Source organism: Psittacula echo (assembly GCF_963264785.1).
Source record: "Psittacula echo genome assembly, chromosome: 14".
NCBI lineage: Eukaryota > Metazoa > Chordata > Aves > Psittaciformes > Psittacidae > Psittacula > Psittacula echo.
The window spans coordinates 5,805,030-5,828,815 of record NC_137750.1 but is presented as its reverse complement, the minus strand read 5'-3'; the positions used below and the strand labels follow the sequence as shown (position 1 = coordinate 5,828,815).

Here is a 23,786-nt window from a genome sequence, read left to right as displayed (position 1 = left end):
GGGTATGGGAGGTGTTTGCTCCTGCTGGGTGCTGCAGGCTGCTCATTAAGGTGCAGCCGCCGGTCGCTAATGAGCGCTGCTAATTGCGCTGCACGGGGACAGCCCCCTGCGGGACCGTGCTAACAAATTGCCGGGAGATGCCAGCCTACCCCAATCCAGGGACCGGGATTTGAGCAGCCCAGCCCGGGGGTCACCGTGCAGCGGGAGGGGGGCTGAGCCGTGACCAGCGATGACAGTGACAACAGTGATAACAGTGATAACGACAGCTGCGAGCCGCGCCCGCCCGCGCCGCCCGCCCGCCTCACTTTCCCGCGGCCTCGCCCTCCCGAAACACAAGAACGGCGGCCGGCCCGCCCCCGCCGCGCTCCCATTGGCCGAGACAGCGGTGGTGGGCGGGGCGGCGGCAGCGACACGTGTGCGGCACCAGGAAGCGGTGGCGGCGGCGGCCGGTGAGCGGGGCTGGGGGTTCCGGGTGGGTCCCGGGCCCGGCTTTGGCAGCCGGAGGGTCCTTAGGGTGCCGGCACTGGGGCCTTCGCTGCGGGGCCCGGTCGGGTGCTGGGGTCCCGGCTTGGGGAGCCTGGGGGGCGCGGGCTGTGCGTGGGTTCGGGGAGCCGCGGTCTAACCGGGGTTGCTTGGGGGGTCCTGACCCAGGCATCCACCCCAAAGGGCTTAGCAGCAGCCGTGGGGTAAGGCCGGCGCCTGGGAGGGCCTTAGAAGGAGGCAGGAAGCACTGGTGTGTGTGTTCCTTATGTACCTCTATATAGGTGTATGAATGCGGGTGTGTTTTGGTTTGCTGGCACGTAAATATGTGTGGTTTTAGGTATTTATGGGCCTGTTTCTGCACACGTGTGTGGTGTCGCAGCAGCGCAGCTCCCGGGCTGTTCTTGGAGCACAGTGTGCCCGATGACCCCCCTCAGCTGGGCTTTTGAGGGCTCATTCCCATTTTTGCTTGGTCCTGGGGCTCAGCAGTGTTGGGAGCTGGGTCCCACAGCGATGTTTGCCTTCAGTGCCAGGAAAACTGGTTTTGGGTACAAATAAGTGCCACCCAGCAGTGGGGTGAATGGCCTGGGGATGTGGGATGCAGCATCCCCTTGCGCCGTGAGGTTTGAGCACTGGTTCTTTGTGCTTTTCTTTGTGCTCTGATGCTGCTCAGGGAGCTGAGCCCAAAATCAGCCTGGGGTTCTGCACCAGATGGGATGTGATGCATCCCAGCCATCCCTCCTTGGGCCCTCCTGCTTCTCTGAGCTCAGATTAAGCCTTACTTAAGGGGGGAAGAGAAGCTCGGAGAGGCATTGGGGATGGTTAAGCTCCCTCTGCCCCCTTTGCTGAGGAGGGGTTTGGGGCTCCCACATTAACCAGGGATGGATATGGGGGTTATTCTCTCTTTACACACCAAGTGCTTCTCCTGACCATGTGGTCCCCCCAGGTCAGCATGATCCCCGGGCACGGGCCGGTGCTGCAGGCGGTGCTGGGCACGTTCCTCACGTGGGGGCTGACGGCAGCCGGGTCCGCGCTGGTGTTCGTGTTCTCCAGTGGGCAGGTGGGTGCTGGGCACATCCTTGGGGTCCAGGCGAGGGCTGCACCATGTCCATGGGTGGGTTTGGCTGCCTGGTCCCAAGAGTGAGGTGCTCAACATTGGTCCTGGGGGCAGGAGCAGAAGAATCCAGCTCATTTCTATCCTGTTTATCCACACAGAAGAGAAGGCAATCAAATTCCTGACCCCAGGCAGTGGTATGTGCAGTAGCACAGCTCCCAGCGCTGGGGAGATGGGGCACAGCCGCAGGCAGGGCTCCGTGGTTGGAATAGCAAGTTTTCCTTCTGTAACCTGCTTTTTCCTGCCACATCCCCAGCCCAGGATTCGGGTCAGACCAAGCACAGCGCTGATCTTAACTCGTGTTGTGTTCCAAAATTAGAGGCCCCTCTTGCTCCTGTCTTCAAAGTTGCCCAGATGGATTTATTATTTATGCCATTCTCTTGTGATGATTTATTCAGGAGCCTGTGCACAGAGAGGCTCCCTTTGCAGGCACACGTTGGTTTCCTTCCTAGGGGAAGTGATGGGCTAAAGAGGGAAAACCACCCTGGGAGCGGAGCGGGCAGGATAGGTGCTGGGTTACTGGGAGAGTAATGGCTTTGTTGATAGCAGCCTCTTGTTAGAGGCCTCAGATCCTTTAAGGTGGGGAGATGCAGGTGGGAGAGTTCCTGGTTTACCTTTAGAATGATTATGGGATGGGCTGAGGGAGCTGGGATGCGCTGTGGGCTCTTGGTGGCAGTGGGGTTCCATCACCCCAGCACAGTGGGCTCCGTTGCATGAGGAGAGCGGTTTTTGCCCCAAAGCACAGGGTTCTCTTGGATTGCAGGAATGGGGAGAAGGACGTTATCCCACTGCTTCTGCTGGGTGTAAATGGTGTGTTTTGTGTTTGGTTTCCAGAGACGGATCCTCGATGGGAGCTTAGGCTTCGCCGCGGGGGTAAGTACAGCATCCTTCTGCTGCTTGGCTCTGTTCTCCTGAGGACACCTCCACAGCCCAGCCATGCTCCATTTGGTTGCCTGCTCATGTTAGTGTCTCATGGATAATGGCCTGAGGTGCAGGTGGGGCAGGAGGAGCGCGGTGCAGCTCTGATTGCCTCATGTCTCAGTGCCTCCTTTGTGAGCATGGAGGTGGCACGAGGAGGGGCATGAGGATGCTGAGCTGCCCACCCTGGGTTTGGTGCTCTGGAGTTAGACTCTTCTCATTGTCTTGGGGGTCTGAAGTGCCGTGGTGGGTGACAGGAAACACCACAAAGCTCAGTTTGCTCCCTGCCGAGCTTCCCTGGAATGTGCCTGCGACTGCTGCTGGTGTGAATAATTGAGCTCATCTGTTGTAGTGCGTTCCGGGGCCATCAGTTATAAGTGAATCTCTGGCACTGGGAATATCTCGCTCTGGAGCTTTCCTCTGTGGTTGCTGTGGAAGGCACAACCTTGTCCCTGCCAAGCCAACTTGGAGCCACATCTGTGGTGCTGGGGACAGCGTGGGGCTGGCTTGGTGCTGGCAGGGCACAGCGTGATGCTGGCCTTGCCGTGGCTGCTGTGTCACCCTGCCAGGAGCTCTCTCAGTGCTGCGTGGCAGAGGTGTGGCTCAGCCGGGGAAGCAGAACTCCTGCAAACATTGGCTTTTCCCTCAGCTCCTTGCACTGTGCTGAGCTCGGAGCAGGAAAGGGGAGTTGTTGTCCAGGGATGCTGCGGGGTCTGGAGGGGAGCATCAGCGCTGGCAGGTCCTGTTGAAGAAGGTGCTGCCCCCATGAGCTGCAGCTTGTGAAGGTTTCTATGTTGTGGTTATGGGCCTGAGCTGCTGCAGCTGGTGCTGGACGGGGCGAGGTGTTTGTGCCATACAGGGTCACTGCAGCCCGGCCAGGAGCAGCTTTTCTGGAGGAAGATATCAGAGATCCACAGAGATTCAAGGCCAGGTTGGACACAGGGGCTTGGAGCAAGCTGCTCCAGTGGAAGGGGTCCCTGCCCGTGGCAGGGGTTGGAGCTGGATGAGCTTTAAGGTCCCTTCCAACCCAAACCATTCTATGTGTGTGTTTGGCAGTTATACAGAGTCCATGGAGAAGCTGGAGGAGAAACCACCTCCTGACCCAGCCCTTTGGCAGGGAGGACTGTAGCTGACTCTTAGGTTTAGGTGGGATGTGACGCTGGAATGAAGCTGGTTGCGTGTCTGAGGCTGTCTGTGCCTGGAGAGGCAACCCAGGCAGGCTGTGGAGTCCTGCCTGCCTGGGACAAGGGGCTATTCTGGCCTCATCCAGGCTTGTGCTGGGGACTCTCTGCTGGCTCCATGAAGGACAAAAAGCAGGATGTGGGGCAGCCGAGTTTGAAACCTATTTGTGTGGTTTTCATTCTCCTCTTTAAGAGCATCTCTTCAGGCAGCAGCGCTGCTCTGCTCATGGGCTGCTGCTCTTGCTGTAAGGGATTTGTGTTTAAGACACGGTGGCTTTGATGTAGATCTCTTGCAGATACAGATGGGCTGTTTCTCAGGGCACTGGGGCAGAGACAGGAAGCACTGAGCTTCCTCTTTATCTCTGCTCTCCAACCTGGGCTGCTGGGTTTAATTAAACTTCCCTGGTGCTCGGTCAGAGGCAGCAAACCTGCAGGTCTGTGCGTTCAGAAGCAGGTGCTGCTGCTGCCTTTGCTGTTTGGTGCTTAGCTCAGGATCCCTGATGCTCATCTGGGCTCCAGGGGGCATGTGCGGTGCTCTCCAGGACCAGGATCACTGATGAGACACAGTCCTCTCTCCTGTTGATGTCTGATGTGTCAAAGGGGACCTGTGTGGTTGGTCACTGTGCTATGGAGGAGCTCAGCTTCCTCCAGCCCAGTACCTCTGCTTGGGTCTCTGAGCATTTAGCTCCTCTCTGCCTCAGTTCCCCCTCTGGAAATCAAGGATAATAGAGGGCTTTGTATGTGAAAGCCTCTGAGGTGATGTGTTTCCATAGAGACAAGGCTTTGCTTGCTTGGGCATCTGATGTGGAATCCTGGCTTTTCTCTTAAATCTTGATATTCTTAACTAAGACCTTTATGTTGTAGATGCTCTCTGTTATCTCGGTGTTATCCCGGAGGTGCTGTGCTCTCAACATCATAAACGCTTGCAGTGCTCCCTCCCTGCAGCCTCTCCTGCCTATTCCTGTCTGTCTCTTAGTTTGATTTCTCTTGTCCCACGTGAAGCAGCGAATGGTGAGGACGTGCTCTTTAAACTGCACCAGGCACGTCTCCTATTGAATATTCCCTTTCAGTGCTGCTTAAAACAGCATCAGTAATTTACACAAGTTAAGGCTGCTCCCTGTTGTCGGAGCCTTACAATCATTTAGGTTAGAAAAGACCTTTTAAGATCATTGAATCCAACCGTAATGAAGTCAGGCTAAAAAGCTTGGCAAGGAAAACATCCTGCCAGGCTCTCACCTTCCTGTTTTCCTTCCCCTCCTGCCCAGGGAATCCCTTTCCTTTGTAAGCACCTGGGGTTGTCTGACCCGCACGCTGTTAATGTGGCTGCTTCCCTTGGAGCCGCTCTTCTCATCTTGGTGGCTGCTCAGGAGTGTGATGAGATGTGGCTGCCTGCAGCAGATGAGGGCTTTAACTCAGTGGTGTGATGCCAGGCTTGGATCAGTGCAGGGACCCCCCTCTTGGGTCCAGCAGGGCCAGTGGTGGTTGCAGATGAGGATCACTGCCCTCTTCCTTCTGTGTTTGCAGGGAAGAAGCTCCTGTGCAGCTCTGAAGCTGTGGGGCTCGAGGCAGTTGAGGTTTGAGCCTCTGCTTGTGCTGATGGATCCCAGGGAAGGATTTGGGCTTCGCACAGCCCGGGGATGCTGTAGATCCGTGGCTGCCTTCTGCGTGCTGCCTCCTCCCCCATCTGCCACAGCTTTATCAGGAGCGGGTGGGTTTATGGCATTGTTGCATCTTGGCTCAGGAGCGTGAAGTCTCCTTCTAGAAATGCCTAAATCCACACTGGTGGGAGCCGTGTGTCCCGGAGCTGGTGGGATGTGGGTCCCCTGCGCCCTGTCTTAGAGGGGCTGCTGTGAGGGGGAGGCTTTGTGCAGAAAGTGGCTCTGTGTTTGGTTGATCTGAGGCATCCCAGGCGGGATTTTCCCCTTTTATTCCTGCCTTTGTCACCAGTTTGCTCGGGGACATCGGTGGGGTTTGGGTTCCTCTCCCTGGCTGGGGACTTTATGCAGGTTTGAAATGGATGGGGATTTCTTTATTACTTAAATCAGGTCACTGGCAGAAATCCTCACCCTGTTGTTAGTTCAGGAGCATCTCCTGATACAAGGGATGCTGCTGAGCAAGAGGGGCAAGTGCCAGCTCCAGTGGTGGGCAGGAGCACCCTTGGGCAGGACTTTGGCTGCTCCCAGGCAAGCTCGTGTCCCTAAACCCACTCGGGGACATCATCACTTCTGCCTGCTTCCAGCTCCCCTGCTGAGTGGGGACAAGGCGTTCCTCTGCATGAAAGGCTGTAGGAATCAATGTCTTTTCCCCCCCCAAGCAATTGAAGGTGGTTGTGAAGCCCCACAGTTCAGTCTCTCAGCTGCTGAGGTTGGGGTGACTTCAAGTTCTGTCATCACCTTCCCCCAGGGCCTGTGCACAGCAGAGCTGGTGGGAGCTCCACTGCTGCCTCCGGGGGTGATGGGATCTGGAGGCTGAGCCGTGTCATGCCTCCCTTTTCCATAGGGAAATGATATCTTCAGGAAGATGACAACATAATTCTGCAAAGCCTTTCCCTGTTGCTTGTGTTTCCATGTTGGGATGTGTGGTTGTTTTTTAAAGGAGGTGGCATTTGAAATATGAAGTTTGACAGCCGTGGTTAGGGCTGACATGACAGCCTGCTTTCTTCTTACTCACAGAGAGCTGAGATTTACACAGTCCCTCAGGGACTGGTGTCTCCAGCAATAGGCAGCTTGCTCCTTCATTAGAAGTGAGTTCAAATGTAATGGTTCATTATGTACTTCTGTGGGTGAACACTCACGCTGTGGGAGCAGGTTGAGCAGCATCTCTTGTGAGCATCCTGCAAGCGGGACTTTGGGGTTGCTGCATGGAGAGGTGGGGTCATGATGCTGCTGCGGCTGTGCCAGTTCCATAGGAAATCACCCTAAAGAGCTTGTGTCAGTTGTTTGCTGCCTTGCACTTCTGAGCCAAGGAAAGCACTCATGGGGAAAATGGGGAACCACTCACTTCTCCATCCTGTGGTGTTCTGTTCCATCGGGAAGCAGGCTTTGATGGCTCTGCAGTGGGTGAGTAGGTGTGAAGTGCAGGCATTTCCCTGGATGGAGGGTGGGCATCTGATGTCAGACCCTTGTGGCACTGGTGTCTCCATGGTTCTCAATGGTCTCCTTGTCTCCCAGGTCATGCTGGCCGCTTCCTACTGGTCCCTCCTGGCCCCAGCTATCGACATGGCCGAGGAGTCCGGCAGCTTTGGAGCCTTCGCCTTCTTCCCGGTGGCCCTGGGCTTTGCTCTGGGAGCAGCTTTCGTGTACTTGGCCGACCTGCTCATCCCGGCTCTGGTAAGTGAAGTCATGGAGTCATGGAATCCCAGCCTGGTTTGGGTTGAAGGGACCTTAAAGCTCATCCAGTTCCAACCCCTGCCACGGGCAGGGACACCTTCCACTGGAGCAGCTTGCTCCAAGCCCCTGTGTCCAACCTGGCCTTGAACACTGCCAGGGATGGGGCAGCCACAGCTTCTCTGGGCACCCTGTGCCAGCGCCTCAGCACCCTCATAGCAAGGATGCTCCTGGGCTCTTCCTTCAGCTCTGCCATGGCAGAACCAGGAAATACCCTGGTTTCTATCGCAGCTTTAATAAACCCGTGTGTTCCGGGTGGCTCTGCCGGTGCTGCTGCAGCTTCAGTCTCTCTGCACTCTTTTTTCCCTCCCCTTCATGCTGCTGCTTTTGTTCTTTTTGCTGGCAGCGCTTTGCAAACAGCTCAGGTGTGACCTTCTGTTTCAGCCCAGGGGTTTAATCTGCGGAGCTGCCAGCCCTTTAAGCACTTCAGAAGGGAATGAACCATCCTGGTGCTGAAGAGCGTTATTGCAAAAACAAATAAATCAGGAGCTGTTGGGCTTTTACAGCTGGAAGCACAAGCGTGGCTTCGTTGGGGTGTTTCCAACAACTTCCAAAGAGCTTTTTAAACTGTATTTATTTGAGTGGAAGAGGAGATTACTTGTGGCTTTGAGTAAGGAATGTGAGGCTTCCCGCTGACCCGGTATCCAGAGGAGCCTGTGGCATCAGCTTTCCCTGCTCCCTTGCTTTTTGAACCTCTTGGAACAGGTCCTGAACCCTTTGCAGGATGCAGTGAGGGGCCAGGAGCTGCTCTCTGACTGCCAGAGTGCTTGGAAGCTGTTTGCCATCAAACCCTGCTTTTTCCTGTTGCTCTCGGTTGCCTGTCTCTTGCCTGCATTGGCCATCGCAGTGATTGCCCTTGTTAGAAGGAGCTGGATGGGGCTCAAGATGTATTTGATCAGCTGCCTGAAGCTGCTGTTTCCCAACAGGGTAAACAGTTGTACCACAAACCCCACTTCTTCCTGATGGCTGCTGTTCTTCTCTGCTGTGTTTTGAAATGAGAGCTTGTGGAGGGGAATTCTCGCACTGCACAGAGCAGGATGGGGTGGAGACAAGGGTGGAATGGAAAAGGGGGTGTCCGTGTGCTGGGGTGTCCCTGTGCTGGGCTATGGGCAGGACCCACCTTGTCAGAGCTTGTGCAAATGCAAAATGCCACTTGGATGACTTAGGGCTCCTGCACTCCCTGCCCAGAGGCAGCGGTGACAGCTCCTGGCCTGGTCAGATGCTCTGCAGTGGGCAGGGGATGGGACTTCCGGGGTGCTTTAGGGTACCCAGAGACTTGGTGAAGTTATGAGGGATGATGTGGAAGGAGCACGGGTAGAGGTTAGAGCTGAATGTGTTGAAATGAAGAATCAGTGTCTGGTCAGTCTGGAGCCATCCTTGGGGCTGTGCTGGCAGGGGAATTTGGCTCAAGATGCATCTCCCTTCACTTGGAGCCCAGACATCTCTCTCGGGGGCTGTTCAGACAAAGGTTAAACCATTGCACTTCACTTCCAACAAGTGTCACTTCTTTCTAAATCAGTTAAAACCTCAGAGTTGGCTGATTTGGGTACTTTTTCCTTGTACTTTAAGTCAGGCAGGAAAGGGATGCTGGTGAGAGCATGGGGCTCACTGTCCCTGCAGGGCAGGACGAGGGATCCCTTTTTAGCCTGTTGCTCTTTATGCAGAGAGCTCTTTCTGTACCTGGCACTCCTCCATAATGGGTTTGCTGGATAACAACAGGTAGTAAAAGCTTTTAATGAGTTCTTATCGCTCCAGCCCTGCTCCCTGGGGAGGGAGAAAGATTTTGCTCCTGCTGCAGCCCCAACAGGAGCTGGGCAGCTCCAGTGGTACCCAAATGTTTGCTCAATGGCAGAGCTGGGGCCAGCAGGAGGATTAAACCTCCAAGAGAAACTGGTTTAATGATGCCCAACAGCTGTAGTCATAGAATTCCTTAGGAAAATCAAATCCAATCTATTACATCTTTATCTTTTGCCATTTCCCTGTGTGAAACCTTTAACATGTTATCCTTTAGCTGAGCTTATGGAGGAGGAGATGCTGGTGGTGGAGGACAACAAACTGCAATGGGAAGGCTTGGAGGGTGAGACCATTGCAGGAACAGACCTCAGGGGCTCTAAATAAGAGGCTCACCCTTATTTTTGCAGCGGTCTCTTTTTATGTGTTGAGCCAAAGCGTGTCTTCAGCAGCAGGACCCGGTTTGGTGCAGAGGAGGTGGCAGCAGAGCTGGTTCTGCCTCAGGATGCTGGAGTTTCTGACATATCTTAAACCACTAAAGAGCAGCCCATTTGCCTCTTCCCAGCCTGGCCCTGGTGATGCCACAGCAGGTTTCTCTCTTCCTTTGCTCTCATTTAACCTTACTGCTATACTTTAAACAAGAACTTGGCTTTCGACTGGTATTGAGGCAGTTGCTGCATGGAGAGGGGCAGGTGATGGGGAGGGTGAAGGAGATGCTATTGCCTTTACTAAAGAGGGTTGGGGCTGGGGGTCTCTGATGCCAAGACCCGAAGCCTCGGAGGGAGAATTTACTTGACAGTACTGCTCAGCACAGTAGGTCCCTGCTCACTGAGCAGCTATTTTGGGTCTACTGGAATGCATAAGAATGCTGAGATTAAGTATTATTATTCTCATCCTTCCAATCTGTCTTGCAGCTCTGCTGACTTGGCTGGGTTTGCTCAGTCTCAGGTTTTATTGGGCTTCCAGGATGGGTTTCCTCCTCTCGTCTTCTTCCCAGAGGAATCCCACAGGAGTCCAGAGGATGCATCCAGCCCTGACTCTGGCTTTCAGGCAGTCCCTGGCTGCTTTTACTCCTCAATTTCCACATGGGTCCGTGTTGCCTTTGTCTTTGAGCTGCTGGATCCCAGCAGTGCTGCTGCTGGAGCTCCCATGAGTGTTCCAGTGGAGCATGGGGTGGGATGCTGGGTCTGGGCACAGGGGGTTGCTTGTGTTGAAGCTGTGCTTCCAGGAGCTCCCTTGCTCCTGCCTTTTCCACATCAGTGCCCTTAAGTTCTCCTCTGGGCAAGTGGGAATTCAGATGTGATGCTGGTGGATTGGAGATGAGGCATAGGCAAGGGAGAGGAGAAAACAAGCTGGCCATGGTGGGAGATATAAACCCCTTGTGGGCTGCACATCAGCTCGGCTGTACCTGCCGTAACATAGGCAGCTATTAACCGTGTTATTCCTTCCACTCCCAGCTGCATGACGTCCCCTCAGCTCTGATCATTACACTAAATAGGATAATGAGGTTTAATCAGCTCCATCTCCTCTACCTCCAGGCTTCATTTTGCTCAGAAACATCTGTCCGTGTGCAGACAGCAGCTCTGTCACTCCCAGTGTGGTGGGTGCAGGTCTGCAGCCAGAGCCAAGCTCGATCCAGGACCTGGATGGATGCTGTGGGGCAAGGAGCAGCCTCGGGGTCTCCCCTGAAGAGCTGATGGGTGGTCCAGGGGAAGGGAGAGGAGGGAGGATGCTGCAGGAGCACCAGCAGTTAATGTGTAATCCAGGGACAGAGCCGATGGGCCATTACTCAGCTCTAACGAGGAGCCTGCCAATACTTCTCCTGTAAAAGATGGTCAGGGATGTGTAAAAGATGGTTGGGGATGGAAGGATGGGGAGGCAGGGCTGTAATTCCACCCTGGAAATACCCTCTCAATTGGATGTGGTTTTTCCCTTGTCACTTAGACACAAGGTCTTTGTTTTTTCTCCCCTGAGTACAGGGTAAATCAATAAAGCTGCATGTGATGGGTGACCCATTCCTTAGATTTAAAACAAATAGCAACTAAAGTGCCCTTTAAAAGCCTTTTTCCTGGGTTGGTGTGTGCTCCGTGGGGCCCCTTGTGCTGCAGGAAGGACCAGCATGGCCAAAACCCCTGCCTGGGGGCTGGGGCTTGTGTTTCCTACCGGTTTTGAGACATTTTGGGGCTGTTTGTAGCTGTTTAATGGTTTTCAGGAGCAGGCTGAGGATCTTCACGTGGGATGGAGGAGTGGGGTGGGCGCGTGTGTGTGGATGCTCGTAGTAGGAGGCTGGATCCCATTAACCCTCTCTAAACGTGACTGTGTTGTGCTCCTGCCCTTTCCTATTTCTGCTGTTTGAGGTTTTTGGAGTATCCTCTGGGACAGGGCACTTTGTCCAGCGAATTTGAGGCTATTTTTGGCAGTTTCCCTTGGGAAGACTCTGAGAACTCGATAAACAGACATCCGAGGGCTCCTCTCATTTCATAATGCTGGTGTTCGGTTCACCGTGTGCCTCGAGGATGTCTGTTTTGCTTTCTAAATCCATGCAAGGCACTGGGGGAGAGCTGAGGCTGGTGCTGGGAGGGGGATGCTGCACGAGGGGCAGGAGGGAGCATCCCACCCGCTGCAGGCGTGGATGCAGATTTAAAACCGCAGTTTCATTCTGGGGGCTAAGCCACAGCTGGGTTAGACCATGGGAAGCATCCTTTTTGTCGTGGGTTCACTACAGTGATTCCTGGTGCGTTCTGGGGGCACTGGGGCCAGTGGCATGGGTGCAGTTTGAGGATGCTGGTGATGCTCCCGCTATGTGCTTCCGCCCAGGGAAGATGGAAAGCTTTTAATACTTCCCTCCCTCCTGATCTGCATGGAGCTGGATGTGACGGGTTAATTATTTCACGAGGCAGTAAAAATGTGCTGGGTCTTGCCGCTGGTGTTAATTTATAATCGGAATAAAGGTTCCTCTTATGCAATTTGTTAATCCCTCCGGGACGTGCCCGTCACAAGTTCCCATTCTTAATGTGCTTTTTCCTGTTCATCTGTGACTCCTAGGAAGTTAATTAGCTGCACATCCTCCTTGCCATCCTACATAGAGGCTTTGTGGTTTCCAGTGTTAACCAAGGGACTTGCCTGTGTGTGGGGCTGGTGCAGTTTCTGGTGTAATGCATTTGTGTGTGGGACTGAAGCAGTGTCCAGAGCAGCCCAGGGACCAGCTGTGTCTTGGGCTGCATCATCTTGATAAAAGGACCAAACAAAGGAGTTCCCCTGAGGTGGGTTTGGTGGTTTGGGGCATGCGAAGTGACTCTGCCCATTTATGTGCCTTTGCCTTGCAGAGGGGTGAGGATGGATGGACCCTCTGATGGACCAGAGGGATTTGGTTGAGCTGGGCTTGCGTGAGCTGCAGCTCGACTCCTGCATTCCTGGTTTGCTCGGATTTCCTTTCCTTAGGGGGAAGACAGCCCTTCTGTTTGTTTTCTTTAGTGGCATTCTGGCCCTTTCCCACTGGCTCTGGAAGGAAGGAAGGATCCGGCTTGACTGGGGAAGGGAAACATTTGTGGGAGCCTCAATAAGGGAACGTAGCAAAGCCTTCTGTTGGGAAAGGCCCTTCCCCTTCCAGCTCTACAGAAACAGGAGCACCTGAGCATGGGTTTATTTATTTATGAGATAGATCCAGCCCAGCTCTGGATCCATGCAGCACTGATGCCTGGGACCGGCTCCGCTCTGTCCTGTCCCAGGGCAGGTTTTCCAGCATGATCCCTGGTGCTGGCCACAAAACCCACCCATGGGATCCTCTGGAAGTCTCTTGTTAGAGTCCTCCTTCTTCAGGTCAGCATCTAGGAGCCCCTAAAGGTTTCATTATGTTCTGTTTGCCCAAACCCCTTCCCTTCCCTGCCCCATGCAGTGGTTTTAGTGACTGAAATCCAGTTGTTGCTACACAGGGTGAAATGACTTGCGAAAACCAAGGCACAAAGTTGTAATTATACTAATTTGGAGAGCAGCATTTTGTTGTATTAATGGAGGTAAAGGATTATTTACTTCCAGAGTGTAATTTGTCAGCTGCTCTTCATTATCATTTGCTCTCATTATGCATTAAGCATTTCAAAAAGCATTCGAAGCCCCAAAGCCAGAGCTGGAGAGCAGAGATGCCCTGAATCCAGGTAGGAGTTAAACTCCCCTCCCACCCTCGTTAGGTGTATGGGGACAGTCACCAACAGCAAATGAGGTCCGGGGTGGTTTGTGGCTCTGCAGGGTTGCACTGGGAACAAGGAGGTGGAAAACTCCCTTTGTAAAGCAGCAGGGACAGATAAAACGTGGCTGAATTCCTCATTCAGGGAGCTCCCGCACTGGATAAGTGTTTCTCCACCATTCCCTTCTCTGTTACATACCTGTGCCCACCATAAAGCACCTTGCTCCTTCCTGCTCACCTTGAGTGGGTATTACGGCTGATGAGGCTGGTAATGTAACATGGGGCTGCTCTTGCCTCCGTGGCTCAGCCTTTGCTGATGGAATTTCAATTACTCTGAGGCCTGGCTCAGAATTGTTAAAGAGGATGAATTTCCCAAAAGGAAGAACCTGCTGGAATGCCAAAGCTCCTTGTACCTGCTAAAAGAGTCTGGCTGGCACCATGGGGAGGGATGCAGTGTGTTAGGGGGTTCTGCTGGGTCCTGGGCAGTGTCTGACCCTTTTACTGAGCATCCTTTTTGTTAGGTTAAGCTTTAGTCCTGGAATAAGCAGGACTAAAGAGCAAGCTCCCAGGGGAGAGCAGGGTGTGGGTGCTGCTGACCCACTGCCCGTAGCTGAGCACCACTGGGTGCCAGGGCTGGTTCGGTGCCTGTGCCTGGATCTCAGAACCTGCCTTTGAATTCTCTCACAGCATAACCCCAAATTAATGCCTCCGCTGTGGAAAGTAAACCTGCCATTAAAGTGACAGAGAAGCAGCGAGTGAAGTGGCAGTTGGAAGAGGAAGGCTGCTTTCATGGAGATCATGGGAAGACGCGTATGCAGAGCTCTATGACTGCAGCACAAAGCCAGCTTGCTCTCAGGGTAAACTCTGACTCACCCAGACTGACTTGACACTGCTGTCTGCTGAGAGGATGTGCTGTAAAGAGTCGGGTCTGTGCCTCTTATGTGTGTCTGTCCCCAGAGAGGGCACACACAGGTCCCCTTGACACCAGTGGTTGCAGGAGGAGGCGTAGGTCACTCCTTGTGGTGCTCAGTGGTCGCCTTTCCATGCAAACAGCTCTTGGAGGTGCTGTAGGTGGTGTCAAACAGACCATTGCTCTTAATCCAATGGAACACTGTGCCTCTGGCAACTTACAGGAAAGGAGCACGGGACTGGGGGAAAACTAGGCTGCTCAGCGTGGATGAGGCTCCTCTGCTGGGGTTTGGACCCAGGGGGTGTCTCTGTTGGCACCCACTCGATGCTGTGGGGTGGTTTGTTTGTGTCCTCTGGCAGGTTAAAGCCATTCCTCCTTGCCCTGTCCCTACATACCTTGTCCCAAGCCCCTCTCCAGGTTTCCTGTAGCCCCTTTAGGCACTGGAGCTGCTCTAAGGTCTCCCCTTCAGGAGCCTTCTCTTGTCCAGGCTGCCCCAGCCCAGCTCTCTCAGCCTGGCTCCAGAGCAGAGCTGCTCCAGCCCTCGCAGCATCTCCATGGCCTCCTCTGGATTTGCTCCAAACCCATGGTGTTTTCCTGTCTCCCCCCATCATGCTCCAATTATCAGTGAGGTGCTGAAAGTGATGTGACTGTAATCGGCTGTCTGCAGGCTTTGGAGCTAATGTGAACTGAACAAGTGGCTGGGTGAGTCTCCTCTCTGTGTTTCAGGGTGTTTGCAGGCTTGGGAAGGCAGCTTGCTCTTGGCTTACACCTTGCACGTGTTGGTTTTAGGCCTCTCAAGACCTTAAAAACAAGGTACATACTATACATAGAAATGAGCACTATGAGGGCCGATTTTGGGGCTTGTTTTCTGGGGTTTAGGTTGTCTTGGTTGGAGTTCAGTGCCCAAAGGAGTTGCCTGTGAAAGCCAAGGACGAGCCTGTGCCTTAGGGCTGCTTGGAGCGGAACCAGCCCAAAATTCAGCAGTGCCCATGGGACAGTCCCGAGCTTCTTGTTAGTGGTGATCAGGAAGTGCCTTGTCCTTTATTGCTCCTCTCTTCAGTAAGGAATTAACTAATTAATTGCAGTAGCTGAAGAGAATCAATGGCTCCTCCAGTGCGTTTATTGGGCTGAGCTTCAGGAAGGTGGTTGATGCTGTCTTGGCTCTGCCACGGCTCCTGCAGACGAGCAGAGGAGTCAGTGCCTCTCTTGGTGCTGTTTTGGTGATTATGGGATGTGCAAGATGTGGGGAAAAGGAGCAGAAAGCAAGGAAGTGTCCTTGGGAATGGCTGGGTCCCTGGAGGCTTCTCTGGCTGTGATGCTTGGGGGATGCAGGGAGAAGGGACTGTGCTCCAGCACTGCTGCTTCTCCATCCCTCTGGCAGCAACCTATGCACATCCACATTGCTAATTGTGGGTCTAAAGGAAGTTGTGTGTTAACATAATGTCATTAGGCAGCACTGGCGTGGTGTGGCTCTTCATTTGAGGGGTGATGGATCGCTAGCTGAGCCTTCTGCATCCCACCAACCCTCCCAGGGCTCCCAGCATCCCACCCTGCCGCAGCAGCCACCCGCTTTGCTCTCCCTTTTGCCGCTAATTCAATCTGCACTGATAGCAAATCATTACTGAGGGGTATATTGTGTAAAAATGAGCTGTTAATTGAAGTTTTGTTTGCTTTTTCTCTTACCCTTGCAAAAAGCCTTGCATAATAAAAGGCCTGTAAAACTACATGTTGCCACGCTACAAATATACAAGGTGGGAAGGGGGCAGGGAGAGAGAAAAGAGGCAAAGCTGGCCTCCATTAGACTTTAATAAGCATGTGGAGAAAAAGCTCTTGTTAATCCCATCAGAGGCTTAGAGGTTTATTGCTCACAATTAAAATCTCATATTGTAGTGCTGACTTGATGCCACAAACCTCTCTGCCGTGTCCTGCTGAGCAAGCTGCTGGCATCTGAGTGGTGGTGATATGTGTCCTGAGGGAAATATCCCTTGGGAAATTAATGGAGCATGGAATGGTTTGGGTTGGAAGGGACCTAAAGCTTATTGAGATTCAACCCCCTGCCATGGGCAGGGACACCTTCCACTTGCTCCAAGCCCCTGTGTCCAACCTGGCCTTGAACACTGCCAGGGATGGGGCAGCCACAGCCTCTCTGGGCACCCCGTGCCAGCACCTCAGCACCCTTGCACCCTGAGGATATCCCTTATATATCCTATCGGATCTGGCTGTGGCTGTAACAGCCAAGTTTCCTCCCAGCAGAGCGCTGGAAGTGGATGTACATCCTGACTGCTTTTGGTGGTCCATTCACAAACAGATTTAGTGGCTGTGTTTTGAGGTTTGTCTGAGCTTCCCGATGACAGGAACTTGCAGGCAGGAGGTTGGTGCCACGAAGCCCGTGTCCTGCTGGTGCAGGGGTGGGTTCTGCTTGTTTAACAGCTTGTTTGTTATTTCGCTATGTCCTGTGGCAAAAGCAGCAAGCGCATTCCTGCGCTCTTGTTTTTGCCGTGGCAAAGGTTACGGCAGCGGCCTCCTCTCTGCCGTGTAAAGCAGCGCGCTTGCGAAACATCCCATTTGGTAACAAACCCTCTGATTCCCTGGGAATCACTCGCGTGTTCCCTCCTCCTGGGCAGTGCCCAGCGCTGTCGGGGCTGCTGCCTTCCCAGACCGGGTGCCAGCGACATTCCGGCTGTGTTTTTCCTCCCTCCTGGAAAGGCCGAAGCCCCAGAAGTGCCAGGGAGAGAAATCCGTATGTTTATTTTTAATAGGAATGTTGCTGTGGCCAAAAAGCTGGATTGGCCTTTGCCCATCTCCCCCTGGAGCTCCTCTTGCTGGGGCTGGTGCTGGTACCATGTGTCAGCTCCCTGGCAGTGATGCTCTTGGGGTCCGCAGCATCCCTGGATCAGGAGGGCTGCGGGCTGCTTTCCTCTTGTTCCCGTTGGCGGGCAAATCTGGTTTATATGAAGATTTGGGGTGGGGGGTGATAAATTTCCCTCCCTTAGGTGGTGTTTCTGGATGTGCTTTGGTGTTGCTGGTTGTGGCACTACCAAGTGTCTCCCATCCACTGCTGTTGGATGAGGCAGCTCCCATGGGAGCCTTTGGTGCTGGGATTGCTCCAGGATCACCCTGCAGGACACCCGTTCTGTACCCCTGGTGATACGAAGGGGGGGGTGATTTACTCCTCCTGCCCTCGCAGCCTGTCTGCAGAGGCTGGTGATTAAAGCTGCTGTTTGCAATTGTCAGGAATTACTAGTTATCAAAGTGGCTGATAATTAGCAGTGAATAAAACGTGCTCGCAATAATATTACATTAGTTACAGATAAAGGGATACCAGCCTGCCTTAATATTCACTTAAGCTTTCCTGATGCAGTTATCGGGGCAGGCTCTGGTGTCGTGGGAGGAGAAGGGCCTCCCAGCCCAATGTGCTCTGCGCACAGGATGCTGCCGGAGCAGGTTTGCTGTGAAAACACTGCAGTTTGGGGTCTCTGGATGAACCTTTCCTTCCCCATTCCCACTGCAGCGCTGCCATAGCTACGAGCCTCCTGCCTGCTGCAGGCAGGGCTGCGTGCTGAGCCGGGGGAGGATGCGAGGCTGGAGCAGGCAGATGGAAGATGCTCAATGTGGGAAGCAGGAGGCCCTCGGGCTTCCCCCTGTAGCTCTGGGAAGATGTTGGTGTTCCCAGTGCAGGCAGGGAGGGCTGTGGTGCTGGTGTGATGCAGGATCAAGCCTTTGGAGCGTGTTCCTCCTTGGGAAACTGAGTTCCATGAGGATGCTGTTGCATTAAGTGCCTGCTGCATTGATCATTTGGCTCTTGTGGCTCTGCTTAGGGTTGCTCCGCTCCTGCCTGGTGCTGAGCAAGCTGGTGCTGGTGGAATTCCAGTCGAGGAGCAATTCCTATCCAGCCCCCTCACTTCAATCCCAACCCAATGCCTCTGGAGCTGTTGATGTCGTGGTGGGACAAGGATGTATTTGGGATCTGGCTGTTGGGATGAGGGCTTTGTTTAGGTTCACAGACCCCAGGAGCTGCTGCTGTCCACCAGCAGCACGAGTGCTCGTGTTGAGGCTTCTCACATGCTCATCTTTTGCATTTGTGGGGTTGGGGTTACTCTGGCAGCTGGAGCTGTTGTGATCCAGGCTGTGCTGGGTGTCCCGAGCTTTATTCCCAATTTATAGGGGTGCCTTTTGTTGGATCAAAGGGGTCCGGGTGCTGCTGGTGGGACCCAGTTGTGGTCTGGGCTTGGGGCTAAACCAAGGGAGGTTTGCTGTGTCCCAGAGCTGTGCATCAGATGCTACTCACCATAAATATGACTGCGCCCACTTCAGCGGTGGGAAGAGCTCCTTTTTATTGTGTGGAGTATTTAAGGTTGCATTTGAGTTGTTGCTCTTAGTATTTTGAGTGGGGGGAAGTCCGTGATCCTGGCTTTGAGAGGAGCTGCCATTCAAGTCATGCCGAATCCTTCCCTTAACCCATCAATTTGTGCCAGGTCAATATTGGCCAAAATCAGTCTTGTTTTTATCCCAGAAGAGCTTGGGAGATGCATTGTTTTAGAATCCCAACCTGGTTTGGGTTGGAAGGGACCTTAAAGCTCACCCAGCTCCAACCCCTGCCACGGGCAGGGACCCCTTCCACTGGAGCAGCTTGCTCCAAGCCCCTGTGTCCAACCTGGCCTTGAACACTGCCAGGGATGGGGCAGTTCTGGGGGATGCTGTGCTGGGAGCGTGGTGGGATGCTCTGTGGCATCGTGGATTCTGGCAGCACCACTCACTGTGGCCTTTAAACCCCATCCCGGGCACATCCTGACCTGCCCAGCTCTGTGCTCCAGGGACTTTGGGAGCTGAGGTCTCAAGAGATGACACCAAGGGAGCATGGGGTGCCTCACCATCACTTGCTCGTTCCTCAGCTCTCAGTGGGTTACGAACAAGTGCTGCTGGCACAGGGATATGGAACCTGCATGGAGCTTCACTTGGGAGCATCCAGCCTTTGATACATTGCTTCACATAACAAAATACCAGCCTGCTGCTTTACATGCAAACGGGCTCTCCGATAACTCAGTGCTTTCTAAGGGAGCTCCCTTCCTATGTCACATTTTGAACATAAACCGGGTTTTCTGCTTCAGAAGAGCCGGGGACTCGCTGCTTTGTTGCTGCCCAGCCTTTGTCTCCATCCCCAGAGACCCTGGGCTCTGTGTAGATGTGCAGAAGCAGTGGAGCTGAGCGAGTGGCTGATGCACAGAGCTCACCCCAAGCTCACCAGGGGTATAGGGGGGCTGCAGAGATGTGCTGGGTCCATTCCTGTGGGCTGGGGACCTGCAGCATCTCCCCTTCCCTGCCCTCCCCACCCTGCTCTTTTTCTTACTGCTTTCTGGTGTCTGATCTGTTATCACTGTGTCTCCTTCAGTAAGTGTGAAATGGGAGCCGCTGGGCACCATCCGAGCACAACTTGTTATTGCCTCTTATTGTCTCCGTGTTAGCTCCTGGACAAGTTAGGAACATTTGCCATTTCTTTTTAATAAGGTAGTTGGATTTATTCCATTTCTCTTCCCTGTCGAGGTGCTTTCTGCCGTTAATTGATGCATTATGGTCTTTGTTTCCTTTGGCTATGTGGGAGCCTGTTCCAGGGCGTTGGCTGGGTTAGAGCCAGTAAGATATTGCTCGGGAAGAGCAGCATCACCAACCATCCCAGACAAGCAGCACCTCCAGATTTGGTACCAAGTGATCTACCCAAAGCCAGACCATCAGCTTTTGTCACCACTATTTATTAACTTATTCCCCTTCCCTGGTCAGGTGGAGAAGAACAGATTGTTTCTCAAAGGTGTCACTCGCTCTTCATTTCTTTCTTAGCAACTTGTGCAAGGGGCAGGATACAATCCCAAATCCTTGCTTTATCCAAAACCAAGCAGCTGTCTCACCCCTTTGCCCTGCAATACCAGGGTGACACTGCTGATACCAGGGTGATTGCTTGAAGAGGGACATGTTTCCATACAGATTAACTCGGGATTGCTGCAGCTTTGGGGTAACAAAAGCAGGATCAGGCTCTCTGCAGAGATTTCCTCTGTTTCCTTGTCTGTTTTCACACATGGGGCTGTGACAATCTAATGACCTTTCCCTTGCAGCTCCGCGAGCGGAGGCGAGTGCGGTGGGGACTCCCGCATCCCAGAATAGTTTTCCTCCAAGATCTTCCTGTCCAAGCCTCTCATTGCAGCTCGCTTTTTGAAGCCCCTGTGGTTATTTCAGTTAGCGCTAATTACTGGCATGAACTAATTAACGTGGGTTGACTTTCCTCTTCTTTTCCTAATGCTTTTTTAACCCACTGCCACATTCCAATTAGGGGCCTCATGCAGCGGCTGGACTGGAATGAGTCAGAGCAATCACAGTTGGATTAAAGCGTGTGCTTTACTGAAGGTCACCAATATTTCCCCATATTCCTGATGTCGTATATCGCTGCCTGCAACAGGAGGTAGCCTGACCTCACAATAAGCATCTGAAATGTCTTCAAGTTTGCCTCCGTTTCACTGCAAGAAGATCTGTGGGTACCACATCCATAAGTACTGGATGTGCTGGGAACGGTGGCACAGCAAATAGCCACAGGAGGCTCCTCATCAGGGCTGCAGACCTTGAGGGAAGTGGTCCTGACCTCACAGGGACCTTGCTTGTTTGCATCTATGGAGGTGGCAATGGAGAGTGGATGCTGAATGGAACGTTACCTGCCTGCTTCTGCTTGTACAAGGGATTTCTTTCGCCTTTGGTTGCGTTATTGTAACCTGCGGTGTCCTGCGGGCTCTGGCTGTGCCCTGGGTTTGCTTCCCTGCCTGACAAGACCCATTGGAGTCTTTGCGCTGGGGAAAAGCTGTAGATCTGGTGGTGATAAAGCCTGCAAAGCTGCTGTTGCAGTGATTGTAGCTCATTTAGCAAGGGCCATGGCGAAGGAGCCTTCTGCTCCATGAAACCTGGTGTTTCCCATCTCTGAGGTGAGAGCGATGGCAAGCCGGAGGCAGGCAGCAGTGAGAGCAGGGCTGGAGAGCCCCCTGCAATGCCTGCAAATCAGTTTCCATTCTCAGTCTCTTCCTGCCTTACTCGTGTCAGGTCACGATGCTGAAGTTCCCCTCTTTCCTTTCTGTGTCATCCAGGTTTTGCTGGCAAACACTAGTATTTCTGCCTGCTCCTCCAGCTGCTGCTGGGGATGGAAGGTGCGGAGCTGCTGGTGCAGAGTTCCTATGAGCTGGCACAGTGGGGCTGTGAGGGTCTCCCCCCTCCCAGAGGGGCTTGAACCGAGCACCTCACCCGTGCACCTTATAATTGCTGGGTGAAGGGAGGTGAAAGCACCTGATTAAACTGCAATAGAGAGCAGATAGCAAATATGTGATGAGTATTAATAGTACCGGTCAGCCTATATTATGCAAATGAGGGGAGAGTAGAAGATTTAGTTATTCATCTTTAACCTTTACTTTTGTTTAATGTGACCTTACCCATCAAGTCTCTCATTACTGTCTCTGCCTGTTCCATGGATGTTCATTTACTCTGCTGCCATCAATCCACCAGCTAAGCCTGTGTTCCTGTGCAGCCTGGACATCCCTCCCTGGGGATGCTCACAAGGCATGGGTCCCAGTCCTATGAAGACACAGGGACTTGAGGCCCTGCTCCCCATGTTTTGGCCTTGGTTACACCAGGTTGTACAGCCACCTCCATGGACACACTCCCTTCTCTTAGCTGTGTGGTTATGCCTCTATCTCCTACCAGTTTTATAGCTCTCTTTGGGTGGGATGGAGCAGCCTGGGGATGTCCAGAACATCTGACCTTCCTCTGTGTGCCCAGCACCATGGTGTCTGGCCATGGTGTCTGCCAGGTGTTCTTTGGCCGATGCAGATGAAGTCTCTGGCACATCCTTGAGTTGTGGCTGGTTTTCATGAGCCATAGCCAGGTTGGCAGGAATCCCTCATGGGTACAGTGCAGTCTGTTTGCCACAGGGTGTCTGCTTGAACTCCCTGCAGACTTTATGCAGAGCTGGACACTGTTGGTTTTGGCCGTTGTTCTTTGCTTTCTGGAGGTTATAAATGGCGTAGAAATAGGTTCCAAGTTTCATCAGGCTATCTGGATGAGTCCCACTGCACTAACACTGGGTGGTTATGGACGTGGTGTCTCATCTGATGCTCAAATGGCTCTGTTTTGAACAAACCTTTTCCCTGACAAGCTCCATCCAAGCTGAAAAAACAGGTACCCTGCTGCAAAGTCAGCTTTGGCAGAGGTCAACCCAGCAGCTCAACCCTCTGAGCTGCTCTTGAATGTCTCTTCTTGTCTGCTGGTCTCCTTCATGTTGACTTTGGAGTTGTGTTTATGGAATTGTATTTCTTGTTGTCAATGCACGTGAATTTTGACTTTCTCTCTTAGCCCTGTACTTGTTGGCTCCTCCTGACCCTGTTCTTGATGCTTCTGCTGGAAATGACCATTTAGATAACAACTTGGATAGAAAGAGGGGACCCAAAAGCCACCTCTCCATGCAGCTGTGACACATGCCCTGATTGGCTTCCCGATACGTGGATGCCAGAGCAGCTCCTGAGGATGGTGCTGGGAGAAGGTTGATGGGGATATGTGGGGAAACCCTTGACCTTCTCTCTTGCCTTGCAGGGTTTCAGCGGGCCTCCGCACGCAGCGTTTGCCTTGAGCTTCGACCAGCGAGTGATGAAGGAAAAGTATGAGCATGAAGCTGCCCATCAGCTGGCCTACGAGAGCGAGTTGTCCATCCGGATAGGTAGAGCTGGGCTCCATCCAGGCAAGCATCCTGTCATATACCACCTGCAGAGTGTACGGGGGAAACCCCCCAGTTACGCTGGCCCCTAGGCTGTCACGTATGTGATTGAAATTAGATTGGCTCTGACATGTGCATGCAGAGTGCACCTTCTCTTCCCTCTCTGGATCTGTCTCTCTGCTGGCTCCTATTCCAAGAATCCTTACTTCTGTTTCTCCTTCAGTTCTCAAAACTACTTGCACGTCTGTCTGTGCCCATAAATTATTGATAATTAGATATCTCATCCACTGGGGAAATGAAATCATCAGCTTAGCTTGAGAGAAGTTGATTTCCAGTGTGGGTGCAGCTAGTGCTGGCCCTGCCCTTGCCAAATTACACCGCGTTGAAGGTGCCCCATGGCAGTGACCCTTGGCAGCCCTCCCTCGTTACAGGCTTGCGCTGGCATTCGTGCTGTCACTCCTTGTTTTGGAGGTTAATGGAATCGTAGCTGCTGAAGTGTGGAAGAAATTGTCTCGTTGGCAGCCGTTCCCTCCTGAAACAGGTCTTTAAAGAAGGAACTTCTTAGTCAAAGTGATGGAACCTCATCAGGCTCCCCTGACTCCTTGGTGTGTACGTGGGACGGCGGTGGCCATCCTGCCTGCATGGGGATACATCCTCTGAGGCACCACAACTTTCTTTTCCTCTTATTTAACAGCAGCTTTTCAGTAGACAAATGTAATTGAGTGAATTAATCCTATTGCTTTATCTTGGTTGGAAAGTGAAATAGTGGTTTACGGTATCTTGAGTACAGCTGGGAGCAGATCAAGATGAAGAACTGGTTCTTCTTTTTGCTACCCTCTTAAATCAGGCTGTAATTTAACCATGTTGCTTAATTGCACGTTTCATAAAGTGTTTCAAATCCATGGGATTTTTCAGCATTTTAAATACCAGCTTGGATTTTTCCAACGGGATGGGAGGAAGTTTTGTGCTGGACTCAGTGGGCTTTGTGTCCTTGGAGTCCTTTAGCTCCTGGGGCAAGGGCAAGCTCAAAGGCTGCTCCAGCCCTGCAGGCTCTAAGGCTGTTGTAAGGTTTGTGGTGGCTTTGTAAGGTGGAAACTTTCCATCCCAGGTACAGTTCAATTTTGTTCCTCAAGATCAAACTCAGAAGCAGGC

General features: G+C 53.0%; 1 protein-coding gene across 1 annotated transcript in view; it reads left to right on the top strand.

Moving 5' to 3' along the window:
• Positions 1-1,432: 1,432 nt before the first annotated feature.
• The window catches only part of SLC39A11 (solute carrier family 39 member 11), a gene marked incomplete at its 5' end in the record, with an annotated part of 74,805 nt that continues 52,451 nt past the window's right edge, over positions 1,433-23,786 (top strand). The window contains 4 exons of the mRNA XM_080629502.1: positions 1,433-1,540; positions 2,429-2,467; positions 6,864-7,022; positions 22,514-22,658. Of these exons, the coding sequence (XP_080485628.1) occupies positions 1,433-1,540; positions 2,429-2,467; positions 6,864-7,022; positions 22,514-22,658 (451 nt within the window). The remainder of the gene's footprint in view (positions 1,541-2,428; positions 2,468-6,863; positions 7,023-22,513; positions 22,659-23,786) is intronic.